Source organism: Pteronotus mesoamericanus, unplaced genomic scaffold (genome assembly GCF_021234165.1).
Source record: "Pteronotus mesoamericanus isolate MK-2021 breed Mesoamerican mustached bat unplaced genomic scaffold, CSHL_Meso_final scaffold_1066, whole genome shotgun sequence".
Classification (NCBI taxonomy): domain Eukaryota; kingdom Metazoa; phylum Chordata; class Mammalia; order Chiroptera; family Mormoopidae; genus Pteronotus; species Pteronotus mesoamericanus.
This window is the reverse complement of record NW_026555299.1, coordinates 267,947-281,545: the sequence shown is the minus strand read 5'-3', so window position 1 is coordinate 281,545 and position 13,599 is coordinate 267,947. Positions and strand designations below refer to the sequence as shown.

Here is a 13,599-nt window from a genome sequence, read left to right as displayed (position 1 = left end):
AATTTATAAAAGAAGATCCTTCATATTATTTTTAACAATAAATATCAAAGAGGATAATGAGATACAGAGAAAGATAGCCAAGGGGACTTCCATGCAGTAATGTGAATGGTAAAGAAAGTATGGCTTCCATTAATCATATATGATGCCCAGTCAATCCATCCATCCCTCAGGAAAATGCTCCTTTGGGTAATTACAGAAGAGAGTGGACTTTGGGGAAATGCATGTAAAACTAATTGCAGAGATGTGGCACCAAACGTACACAGGAAAACAAATAACAGTAAATAATGTCTTCAGTTTTTAAAATTTGTCATACAATTTTCAGAGAGCTTTGTTTTGCATTGTCCAATTTAATCCTTAAAACCATCCTACATGTTAGATGCTATTATAAGTCTTATTATATAGACGATGCTGAATGATTTACCCAAGGTCACAGAATTGATACGTATAGATTCTGAGGATCAAATTCCAAACCAGAAATTAGAGCCCCGATTCTCATAAAGCACTGCAGGCATCCAGGGCCACCTTTGCCAAGTTACAAAACAAAACAGAACAGAACCAAACTGACAAAAACTACATATGAGATAGGCAATCCGTGCTCTGATTGTTGTTCTTTGTTTATCCCTAACGTCTGTCCAATCATGTTCAGGTTTTAGAGGCAGCTTTTCCCCTTTACTATGAAGAAGTTGACTTGGAATATATGCTATTTATTTGTAATTTATCTCTAAAAAATCTCATGAGCTGATGAGGAGTTTATTAGGACCTCAACATTTTTGCTGCATCATTTTTTTGGTCTCTGCTCAATCATTTAACTAAACTACTGCTTGCATGGGAAACATGCCTAACTATATAGAGAATTAATGAGACATGTTTAAGCAGGCGTGCGTTGTGATCCTATGTTTTAAAAGGATCTGGACTGAAACACAAAATTTCAGATTCTATATTTTTAAATATCTAGCTGATTGAAAGTGTTTCCAATATTTTATCCCTTGCATACTGTGTAAGTGGTTTTTTTGCCTTCTGTTGTTGAATTTGGGATAGTGTAGATCTGTTTATCTGCTTAATTTATCTTGTTTTAATTGTCATCATGGGATAGGTATCATGGATTTGCATTGTTGAACATTCCTTAATAAGTTATTTGTTCTTATGGAATATGCTAAAAAAATTTGAAGAATTTCACAAATGTTTGAAACATATTTTTTTTAAATAAAATACAATATTGATAATGTATAGAATTTTATACCATTCTGAATCAAATTAATAGTTTTCAATAGTTAAGAGTAGCAATTATATGCTCCTAAGAACATTTTTTTTTATTGTTCAAATACATTTGTCTCCATTTTCCTGCCACCACTTTCCCCTGCCCCACCCACCCCCACAAGAACATTTTTACGAGTCAAATATGTATTGATCACTCAAAATGCATAAGGGTCAAAGATTCTGGAGGTAGTTATTAATAAGATATGTTGCCTGGCTGGTGTGGCTCAGAGGATTAAAGGTCAACCTGTGGACCGAAAGGTTGCTGGTTTGGTTCCCAGGCAGGGCACATGCCTGGGTTGCGGGTCCCTGGTTCGGGGCCTGAGAGAGGCAACCAATCGATGTTTCTCTCTCTCTCTTTCTCCCTCCTTTCACTTATCTCTAAAAATAAATAAATACAATCTTAAAAAAATATATAGTATATATAAAATGTTTACTATCTGACAGACCCAACAGGTGGCAGGGGAAGCACAGCTATAAACAAATGAGTGTTGTACATACTCAGCAGGTGAAGGTGTTAGACCCTCCTACTGGAAGTTTTTCTCTTGAATGCTCAGACAACTCCTATGAATTGTGAATACTTATTTTTCATTACAAATGCAGCTACAGCTTTATAATTGCGAGGAAAATATTTAATTACATGCAATGAACTTTAAGAAGCCCTGAAAGTGGAATGCCTTTAGGCAACTAGTCTCTTATACTAATATATCTAAAAGTTTAGAATTTGATTTCTCATTTGTCTTTGGTCTGGAAGTATAAAGATTTTTTGTGGCATATCCTGGTTCTGTGATGCTGAGTTACACTCCAGTCCACCCCTGGATTGACAGCTCAGGAAATCTGAAATTCCTCTACCCCCAACTCATTTAGGCCCCCACATCAAATTGTTTACCAATTTCAAAGCATATTCATTCAGCATAAGGTCTTTGCTGGTTTCTATCTGCCTTTTTTCCCCATTATCTCTTACTTTCTTCTACACTTTTATTCTTCTTCTGATGTTTGAGTACAAAGTTGGCTTGCCCAGAAGCACACATCCAGAATAATCTCCTGTCCTTTACAAATGATGATCTGCAAATGTAGACAATGAAATGGAGCACATTTAAATAATTCTGCCAAAACGAAGTCACACACATTGCAGGTAAATTGGTTCTGGATCCTACCTGAAAGGCCCAACAAGTGACTTATTTTCCTCAATGAGAATGCATGTCTTATATTCCACACAGACTCAGATAACCAAGAACTAACAAAATGAACAAAATAATTGGTTTAATCGATTAATTACTTTAATAATCAAATAACCTGTAACACTTACTAATTCATCTGATTAATATAAAAATAGTCTACCAGCAAAAGTGTTAGCATGTCAGTTAGGATAAAAATTTCAATGACAAAAATTAAGAAATGCAAACATCTGGAAACAGCATAACCTTTCTAATAAGACTATGAGTTGGCATGTGATTTTTTTTCCGAGATGGCTGAGCAAATCAAATAATATTTCTAGATTTTTTAGCATGGAGTTCTTTCTACTATTACATGATTCTGCCTAAAATCTTTATTTTTTTGCATTCTGACCTGAGCTGTGGTTAGAAATAATAATTCTAAACAATTTTAGAAAGTAAGAAAAATGTCTGTGTAATACTCGTGCACTTAGATTTGTATTACCCATTTTCCCTCCAATACCTAAGTTGTAATAAATGTCAATTCAGTTTGTGTGTGTGTGTGTGGACCTATGTGAATGTGTATTCTCAAACAACACTTTGCTTTCATCATTCTTTCTTGGCTGGGATGAATTTAATACATTTATTTCTGCTCAGTTGCTCTTCTATGAGTTGTAAAATTCAGTTTAATTAAAGGAATTTAATAAGTATTTGATGAGCACTCATGATGTGCCTGGTCCTTGCGCTGCTGCCTGGGCTTATTCCTTGGTTTTTGGAGCTCATCGTAAAGTAACTCAGAAAGGCAGTTACCTAAACATCAGCCTATAATTTGATGCTCCGATACTAGGTATTAGTTTATGTAAAAACATAAGAAAAGTTATTAGAGATGAGATTTTTTTTCATGGTGGATCTAGAAGGTCAAAAAGTAAGGAAACAAGACGTGATGTACGATGCCAAAAATTCAGTCTTTGTGAGAGGTATTCTGGAGAAAGGGCTTTCCTCTCATTCAGCGGATCATCTCACAGATGCACCCACATACACAGGCCTGCCAGTTGGAGGGCTGAAGTCTCATCATTGTAGCTGAGGCAAGGAATTTTGTGAAAATGAGTGGAGTAACTGTGGGAGGAGACTCCAAACTCTGCTTTTCTAAAGAGGTACTCTGCGTGGAGCCCTGTGGAGCAAATATGGTTGAAAAAGATATTTTGTTTTGACATAAAGGGTGTGATCCTCTCAAATTCACTATTGGCCCTTTTGTTTGCAGCCTCTGACACCTGGTTCCACACCTTCTGAAGACACATGGGAATTAAGAACAACGTGACTGAGTTTATTCTCCTGGGGCTCACACAAAGCCCTGAGGGACAAAGAGTTCTCTTTGTTGCATTCTTATTCATCTACATTGTGACGCTAGTGGGCAATCTGCTTGTCATGGTGACCATCATGGCCAGCCAGTCCCTGGGTTCCCCAATGTACTTCTTTCTGGCTTACTTATCCTTTATAGATACTGTCTATTCTACTGCCATTGCTCCCAAAATGATTGTAGACATGCTCTATGAGAGAAAGACTATTTCCTTCCAGGCTTGTATGACTCAAGTCTTTATAGATCACTTCTTTGCCGGCGCTGAAGTCATTCTTCTGGTGGTGATGGCCTATGACCGATACGTGGCCATATGTAAACCTCTTCATTATCTGATCATTATGAATCGGCGGGTATGTGTGCTCATGCTGCTGGTGGCCTGGACTGGGGGCTTTCTACACTCATTGGTTCAATTTCTCATTATTTATAGGCTCCCTTTCTGTGGCCCCAATGTCATCGACAACTTTGTGTGTGATATGTATCCCTTATTGAAACTTGCTTGCACCAATACCTACCTCATTGGGGTGTCTATGATAGCTAATGGGGGGGCAATCTGCACTATCACCTTCTTCATTCTTCTAGTTTCCTATGGGGTCATATTATACTCCCTTAGGACACGTGGTTTAGAAGGGAAACGCAAAGCCTTCTACACCTGTGCGTCCCATATGACTGTGGTCATTTTATTTTTCGTCCCTTGCATTTTCCTGTATGCAAGGCCCAGTTCCACCTTTCCCATTGATAAATCCATGACTGTGGTTTTGACTTTCATAACTCCTCTGTTGAACCCCTTAATCTACACCCTGAGAAACGCAGAAATGAAAAATGCCATGAGGAAACTTTGGAGTAACTGTGTGGCCTTGGTTAGAAGGGGGCTGCTTCCCACATGCAGAACATGATGTTTTTTCTTTCATGGAATCAAGGAATACTTTGACTATCAGTGATTACATTTAAAAAATCATTTCCTTTGAGTTATTCAGCCTAATTATACTGAAACAGCCATATATATTAATCTTTATCTAAGTGGAGTATGTTACAGTGCTCAGAGAGCAAGAGAATCACATAGGTTTAATCTCTTATTTAGATAGTCACACTGTGTTAAGATTCTTTAGTGCACAATGTTTTATTTTGTTTTGTTTTACTTCAGGTTCTTGTTTGTGAAGTATGTACTTCCATGCTACATAGGAAGGTGACCTCTTAAAACTTTGTCACTTTTAGTCCAGGAAAGTAAAATTTGAAAATTAAAAATTTACATGGTTAAAAAATTGGTCATCTAACAGTAAAGATAAATGCCTTGGTCAAATTAATTGCTATAAAATTTCACAGCATGCTAACTGAAATGTCAGACAGAAAAAGATAAGAACTATATGATTTAACTCACAAATGGGGTATAAAACTGAAAGCATCAAATGAACAAACAAGGAAAAAACAAAGAAAAACTCAAAGACACAGACAACAGCATGGTGGTTACCACACTGGGAAGGGGCAAGGGAGTGGGGGAGAGAGAGTAAAGGGTAAAGAGGGGTCAAATACATGATGTTGGAGGGAGATTTAACTCTGGGTGGTAGGAACGCACGTGCAATATATAGATGATATAGAATCATACACTTGAAACCTATATAATTTTATTAACCAATGTCATCCCTAAAAACAATTAAAAAATATAAATTCACAGCATGTATTCACAGCTGAAGATACGTCTATCTTGTGATGGTAGCATATCATTGATTTTGTATATTCTGATCAAATTTTAGACTGAAAAATTAAACTGTTCAACCCCATTCTGTACATCTAGATCAACTGGCCTCCTCCAAATGGTTGAAATACATATTTAAGCCACTCATATCATGGTAGAATCCCAGAGTCAGCCTACATTCAATGAACTCTCTGGGTACCCTTAAAAATGCAATAAATATTAAACATTTTGGGAAAAGAATGTTTAATTTTGCATAATGAATGCATTTCTGATTATCTCTAAATTATATGTTCTTGACTTCAGTGATTAATTAAAGGTGACTTCTCAGTTTGTAATTGCTTTCTAGCAGTTTTGGAGGTCTAATACTGTATTACAAAGATCATTTCTTTTTTAAAGCTCCAGTATTATATATTTCCCTGCTGAGAAGTCAACTCGTAACTTATATACTATAAGGCATAAAATTGGTATTTCTTTGCTTTCATACTTTTCTCAATTTAAATTGGATTTACTTAGTGTCTTTAATAATATTAATGACTCCATCTATTTAATGAATATTGAAATGCCTGCCATAAAGTTTTCTTTATTCTGCAATGGAGGAAATAAAAAGTACTCTATATCTTTTAACGAAAAGGAATCTAACACAGTGGATTAAGTACTTCAAAATTATTAGAATTGGAGGAGCTGATACCTGGTGCTGGAGTGGACATGGTTGGACCAGGGATGCAGAGATGAGGAAGCCGGACTCAGGATGAAAGATCTCTACACGTATTTCTCAAAGCCATTCTAAAGAAAGTTTATAATTTTCTTTAAAAGTTTTAAAGTTTTCCTTTTTACGTTTATATCTTTAACCCACGTAGGACATGAAGTTTCAGGTATGGTATGAGGTGTATATATACTTTCTTTTCTTATCATAAGGATAACTAAATTTCCCCAGAACATTTATTGAAGAACCTCTGTTTCCCTCTGCCCTGAAATAATACCACTACTTTCATGTATTAAAAAAATATATATCTATTATTCTATTTCTTAGCTTTCTATTTTGTTCAATTATTCTATCCATGAACCAATACTGCTATGTTTACATTACTGTAGTATTTCAGATGCTATTGCAGTATAAAAAATAGCCCCCAAATTTATTGGCTTAAAACACCAACAATCACTTTATTATTTCTGATGGTTTTAGTGGGTCAAGGATTTGGGCAGTTCAGCTGGGTGTGTCTGGCTCAGCATCTCTCATGCTGTCAGAAACTGGCTGAGGCAAAAATCATCTAAAGAGTTTCTTTATTCTTATAGCTGATACCTAGGTTTGAAAGTCCTGAATTGTGGGGACTGCAATAACTGGCACTCCTTGAGATCAATAGGGTAGGGTCCTAATCCAATAGAACTGGCATCCTTACCAGGATAGCAGAGCTGTCTCCCTCCATGTGCACTGAGGAAAGGCCATGTCAGAACAGAGTGAGAAACTGGCCACCTGCTAGCCAGGAGGAGAGGCCTCACCAGAAACCACCTCTGCTGCCACCTTGATCTTGGACTTTCAGCCTCCAGAACTGTGAGAAAATAAGTGTCTCATGTGTAAGCTATACAGTCTATGGTATTTTGTGATGTCAGCCTAAGCAGATGAGTGTGATGATGCTAAAAATGAATCTAGATTGATAATTGAATCATCAGGATTCAATTCAAGTAACAGCTCCTGATCCAATCACCAGATATGAATAGTTTCCATATTCAGAGCTTTTTGAATAAGGGAGTCCTTGGGTATCCTCGAATAAGAACTCAGTGATAAATGACAAATGACAAATTTGTCATTTCTTATGACAAATAGTTGGTATAAATCTTCATCCTAACCTTTCTGTGAGTGATCTGAGACTCTTTAGCAGGGTATTGTGCTCTGGGCAAAGATAAATACTCAAATCTTTCTGGAGATGACTGGAAATAGGTTCTAAGCTAACACTCATTTTTGGGTGGCAGAATGACAGTGTAGTTCACTGGTTGGAAAGTGGACTGAAGGTGAAAGAATATGGCCCAAAGCTGTTCCAGTGGATCCGTTCTGCAAACACAGTTAGAGTAAATGTATTCTACAGGAGGCATACATTTCCACAGTGGGTCTCTGGTCACTGGAGTAAAGTTATCATAGTATGAAGGACTAATAGAAATATTTGGTATTAACTTTCCTTTCCAAAATAGTAAGCAAAAAGCAGTACTATATCCTTGGTCTACCAAAGAGATTGGACAGATGGAAGGCGTCAATCTTATTATATTCCCATTTCATTTACATGTTTATTTTGGGAATAAAATGGAGAGACATCTAAATCTGTTTGCAAATGAGAGCAGAAAGAAATTCTTTACAGTTGTAATTTGCCTTCATATGAGAAAATCCTAATTAATGGGCAAAGTAAAAGAATACATTTGGTTATGATCTCTCAGCATCTTTATTTCCCAAGGCAGGTCTCACTTGGAAAACAGTGACGCGCATTGAAGTAATTATGTAGATCAATTAGGCAAACAAAACAATATCTTTTGTTTGAATTACTCTGTAATAAGTGAGAATATCAGCTATTCCATGTAAGGAAAAGATAAACAGGTTGGGATTTAAGAGATGTGATTTCTTTTTTCTTTTGCTGATGATTTTTTTATTTTTTAATTTTTTTATTGTTGTTCAATTACAGTTGTCCTCATTTTTCCCCCATTACTCCCGCCATTTCCTGCCCTACCCACCCTCTACCTCCCGCATTCAATGCCCCACCCCATCGCCATTGTTTTTGTCCTTGGATCCTTTATACATGTTCCTTGACTTGACCCTTCTCTTTCTTTCCCCCATTACCCTCCTCCCCTCTCCCCTCTGGTTACTGTCAGTTTGTTCTTTATTTCCATGTCTCTGGTTATATTTTGCTCGCTTGTTTGTTTTGCTGATTAGGTTCCACTTATAGGTGAGATCACATGGTATTTGTCTTTCACCGCCTGGCTTATTTCACTTAGCACAATGCTCTCCAGTTCCATCCATGCTGTTGTGAAGGGCAGGAGCTCCTTCTTTCTGCTGTGTAGTATTCCTTTGTGTAATTCTTATCCTAAATCTGTAAACATCTGAATGTGCAATTTTAGAAATGTCTCTTTCCTTCCCTGGGGCTCAGTTTCTTTATAGGCAAAATAAAAAAATGAATTAGATACTCTCCAATAAGCCATTCAATTTTTCCCCTTTTTATTGTAATTATCAGGGTGACACTGGTTAACAAAATGACACAGGTTTCAGGTGCACAGTCCTGTAACTCATCATCTGTACACTGTAGTGTATGTTCATTACCCCAAGTCTCTTTCCATCACTATTTATCCCTCAATACCCTCCTCTATCTCCCTCCACCCACTTTAACCCATTCAGTTCTCAATGCTTAAGATTTTATTGTTTATCTCTTAAGATCAAATTTGGCCTCCATGTACTTAAATTACCAGAGAACCCTTATTATAATATAATATGAAATACAACACTATTATTCTGCATGAGGTGAAACAAGGCGCAATACTTCCAGGGACTTCAGATTTTGGAGAGCTCTCAAATGAAACAGAGAACACCAGAAAGGAAACTGGCTTCTAGTTCTATCATTTTTTAGTTACACCATCCTGGACAAAGTGAAATAAACCATACTAAGCCTCAACTTTTCTATATTAGTTAGAAATAATGCACTCATCTTACAGGGCTATATTGAGATTGAATATGAAAGTGGATTACGAATAAATAGCATTCAAAATATGATAAAATACAATTAATAGTGAATTTAGAGCAAATTAGAAATGGACAGGGATACTAATGTTATTAACTGATTTAACTATATAAAAAATTAAGTAAATTAGTAATTCTAAATTCTCTTGAGAGGGGAGTTGGGAAATTCTCATAGAGCAAAGTTGACATATTTCAAATCTCCAAGTGTTTTTTGAATCTATATTTCATGCCTCCATGAGTTAGGATGAGAAAGCCTTCTCAAAGGCTTTGTTGAAAGATGGATGTTAAAGAAGTATCTTGGTAACCTCGGAAAGCTTTTACGTGGGAAGTAATGAAAGGCCAAGGTTAAGATCAAGACTTGAGGCCAGACAGACTTGATTGTAGCCACGTGTCTGCTCCTTACAAACTCTGTGTCCTTGCTCCCCACTAACTGTATGTTCTCAATACGAGGCTTAGCCTAACTATGTCTCAATTTTTCCATCTACAGAATAAGAGGAAACTTTCAAACACATGTGACTTTCAATCATATATAATTTAAAACAATATTGAATGAGATAATTTGTATAAAATGCTTTGCACAGTGCCCTAGCATATATGAAGTCGTCAACATTAACTTTTGATTATAACCTGTGATAATAAGGACTGACATTTACACAAAACTTCAGAATTTATCAAATTATTCACATGTCTTAAGAGGAAATAGGCTTAAATTTTTTAGTCCTTAATCTTCTCAGAACTTGTCATATTTCTGAGAGCACAAAAGTGAAAACAGAGATGAGAAAAGTGCTATTGGAACATTCAGAAAGGTATTATAATTTTTTTTAGAGTAATGTCTTCTTAAAAATTAGAATAATATATAACTAGTATAAAAATACAGATAAATAAAAAAGAGAAACATTTATTTCAGCATTACAATAAACCTATAAAATTATACTGTTTTGCTCTATTTACTTTTTGTATTTTTTTCAGGCATAATTTTATACAACTCTGCCTATATTTTTCCATAAAACATAACACTGTAGCCTCCCCACATGCTTTGCGTGTCTCTCTGACAGTGTTGACGTTTTCCCTCTTTTCCTTTAGACTGTTGGCTGTATAGAGAGCACGCCCACGTCTCTGCATCCTTCCTTGTAGAACCCATTCCACACAAATCATGGGCTTCATTAATGGTTATTGAATTAGCATGGGAGCCAATGAAGGGTTGGACAGTGAAGCAAATTAATCTATGGTTGAATGACTAAATAAAGGGCCCTGGGGATTAAGGGAGTGATTTCATGGAAGGAACAAGTGGATTTTTACCTGATTGTGATAATACTGCAACTATATCTTATTATAACTTGATTAATTCTCCAAAATGTTTAAATGATAATCATTGCAAGGGCAAGCCAGAGACCAAAACAGCCGTGTTTGCAAGAGAGAAAAACATTGGATTTTTAGAAAAACTAGATGGCCTTATTTCCTCTCTGGTGATACAGACAGTTAATATACTCTTATTTTGCCACCTGGGAGATGGAAAAGGCAGCTGGTGAGAGTTCCGGCAGTGCAGCTACCTGAGTGTCTATCCTATGACCTGCATCCTTTGTGGGCACAGATTACGACTTTTACCTTCACTGGCCCTTGATAGCTTTGCCTCGCCTAGCGGCTACTCAGGTCATTCTCACCAGCCTTCTTCAGAAGGCACTGAAGCAATGTGTTCTGGAACTCATAGAGAATAAATATTATTTGTCCCTCAAGTATGTACTATTATGGATTAAGGATAACTCTAGGGGAAAAATCTAGCTACATGAGAAGAAGCTCGAGAGCAGTGGACAAGTAGAGAGATTTTTTTTTTTTTTTTTTTTTTTTTTTGTGGGACAGGGATGGTGCTGAGCAATAAAGTGGAAATAAATTAGCTCAAAGGGAAAAGTGTCAGTGAATGGCCGCACTTGTAAGTAAATCTGTTTATCTCACAATGTTATATTTAACATTTATGTTAAAACTATAATCCTGTGCAACCAACACTATCTGCCTAATGCCAAAACTAGTGATTCTGACATGTGTGGAGAGGTTGTGTGTGTGTATTAAACAGCTAACACAAAGTCATTTTTGTAAAGAAGAAAAAAAAAAAAGATTTCTGCTGTGTGGTTAAAATGAAAACATGTTCTCATTCTTTTAAATAATTTACTGGTTTGGGTGGCATAGATACAGCCTCATAGAAATAACACAATTTTAACAGTTATGGTCAAATGTCATCCATTTTCACAGTTAGTAATGATACCTGATTTGTATCTACCTTGTGCCATTTCTGAGCTAGTAGTCTCTTCACTTTTACAGTCATTTTTTTGAGCCAATTATCTTCATTTTACAGCAAATAGTCAAGAGTTTCAGAGGCTCAACACATTTTAGGGAATGATCTTTGCTCTTTGCTTCAATGTAGGGCCAGGGTCACAGCCTACTGACTAACAGCGAACAGCTTCCTTATTCTTAGTTATTTCATCTGTTAAATAAGGATAATAATAGTATCTGACTCAGTGCTGATATAAAGATTATATGTGTCTGGCATTTGATAAGCACTCAAGCAAATGTTGGCTTCTAGACTAGAGATTGTCTTGGTAAATGACAACTCTGTCTTCAGGTGATGTGGTCCAAACACTTTGGAGTAATTCAAGTCCATCAGAAAATTCAGTTGACTCTGACTTGATAGTTACCCATCTAAATGTTTAATTTATATAATACCAAATATACAAGCTCTGTATTAGGTTCATTTTTTATCAAATGTCCAAATTCATAAATGGCCAATTTTTTTTTCCTTTTGCCATGCTGTCTTGTCTTCATGTCGACTTAAGGAGGGAATTAAACATTAACGATGAATGCTGTAAAAGTTCTCAAAGTTCAGTTCAGTTATGTGAAATAATTGGGTTTCTGGCAAGGTCTGCTAATGATGATGAAATACCCCTGCGGCCTCATTAGCCACAGCTAAGAAACGTCCCAGAATTTGCCTACGACAGGATATATGGTAGCACTCTTGTGAGGCCCGAGAGTAAGGCCTTTTTCAGAGGTGCCATTTATGAGTCAACAAAGACACTTACTATAGGTGAGCTAGTTGTCATTTTTTTCTATTTTTAGATATATGTTTTATTTTTTTATTGTTGAGTTACAGCTGTCCCGATTTTCTCCCCATTGCTCGCCCCTGCCCCTTCCCCCGGACTCCCACAGTCAGTCCCCGCCCCCGCTTCGTTATCCGTGTCCGTGAGTCCTCTATTCGTGTTCCTTTGCTTGTCTCTTCCCCTTCCGTCCCCCCCGCCCCCCTCTGCCCTCCCCTCTGGTCACTGTCAGTTTGTTCTTTATTTTCAAGCCTCTGGTTCTATTTTGCCCATTTTCTTTTTCCTGTTGATTAGCTTCCAATTAGAGGTGTGATCATATGGTATTTGTCTTTCGCAGCCTGGACTATTTCACTTAGCATAATGCCCATGAACGGCAGGAGTTCCTTCTTTCTTTCTGCTGTATAGTATTCCATTTTCAAACTTACATCTTTACTTCTTTCTTGGTGAGCTAACAGCTGCCTGATGCCCTGGCCACAGAACTATGTCAGACAAGTTCATAGATGAGATATTCCACCCCCCCAACCATGACATCACATAGTTATAGAATCCCAGGATTATATGCACCTTAGAAATCTTATAATCATCCCTGCCCCCACCAGTATTAGGTTTAAATCTCTTTTTTAAGTATGTCAGGCATCAGGAAAGATATAATCAATACAATATGACCAATTTAGAAGTAAAAATATTTTGAGATCTTTTTTATTGATATATATTTAAATTAGTTAGAATTACATTTTATATTTAAATTTTCATCCAAAATTTTTCCCTGCTTAATATTGCAATCTAAGCATTTTCCTATGATATCACACAATTTTAAAAATCCTCTCTGTTAAAAACTACACATTCGTCGAAGAGATGTACTATATTTTACTTATTCATGTCTCTAATGTAGGACACTCCACACAGTTTCTAATTTTCCACAGCTCTTAAGAATTGTGTTGGATATATTTGTACCTAATGATTATTTCTCTCTTTAAAAATTTTCTTTAGAGTTTACTCCTAGAAAGAATACTGTAGAATTAAAGAAAAAAGATGAAGTAATTTTTATTCATAGTTATTTCTAAACCACTTCTATTACTTATATCTTATTATCACTATGCTCACTATACTATTTTTCTGATCTGTTGAGGGAATTCACTGGATTCTCTTATCCACCTCAGAATAAGGAAGTTCAGTGAAGCTGCTGCCTTTCACATATGTATAAGAATTTCATTTTGGATAATTAAAAAAATAAAGTACTTTATGCATTTACCTTTAAAAGTAAAATATATATATGTGTATATATGTGTGTGTGTATGTATGTGTGTGTATGTATTACTATATTTATCTTTTCTACTCTCTTTCTTTTT

General features: G+C 36.2%; 1 protein-coding gene across 1 annotated transcript; it reads left to right on the top strand.

Moving 5' to 3' along the window:
* Positions 1-3,661: 3,661 nt before the first annotated feature.
* On the top strand, positions 3,662-4,658 carry LOC129081500 (olfactory receptor 4A15-like). Its single transcript, XM_054587166.1, has one exon. It carries the CDS (start codon positions 3,705-3,707, stop codon positions 4,656-4,658), a length of 954 nt encoding a protein of 317 aa, XP_054443141.1. The 5' UTR covers positions 3,662-3,704.
* Positions 4,659-13,599: the final 8,941 nt, after the last annotated feature.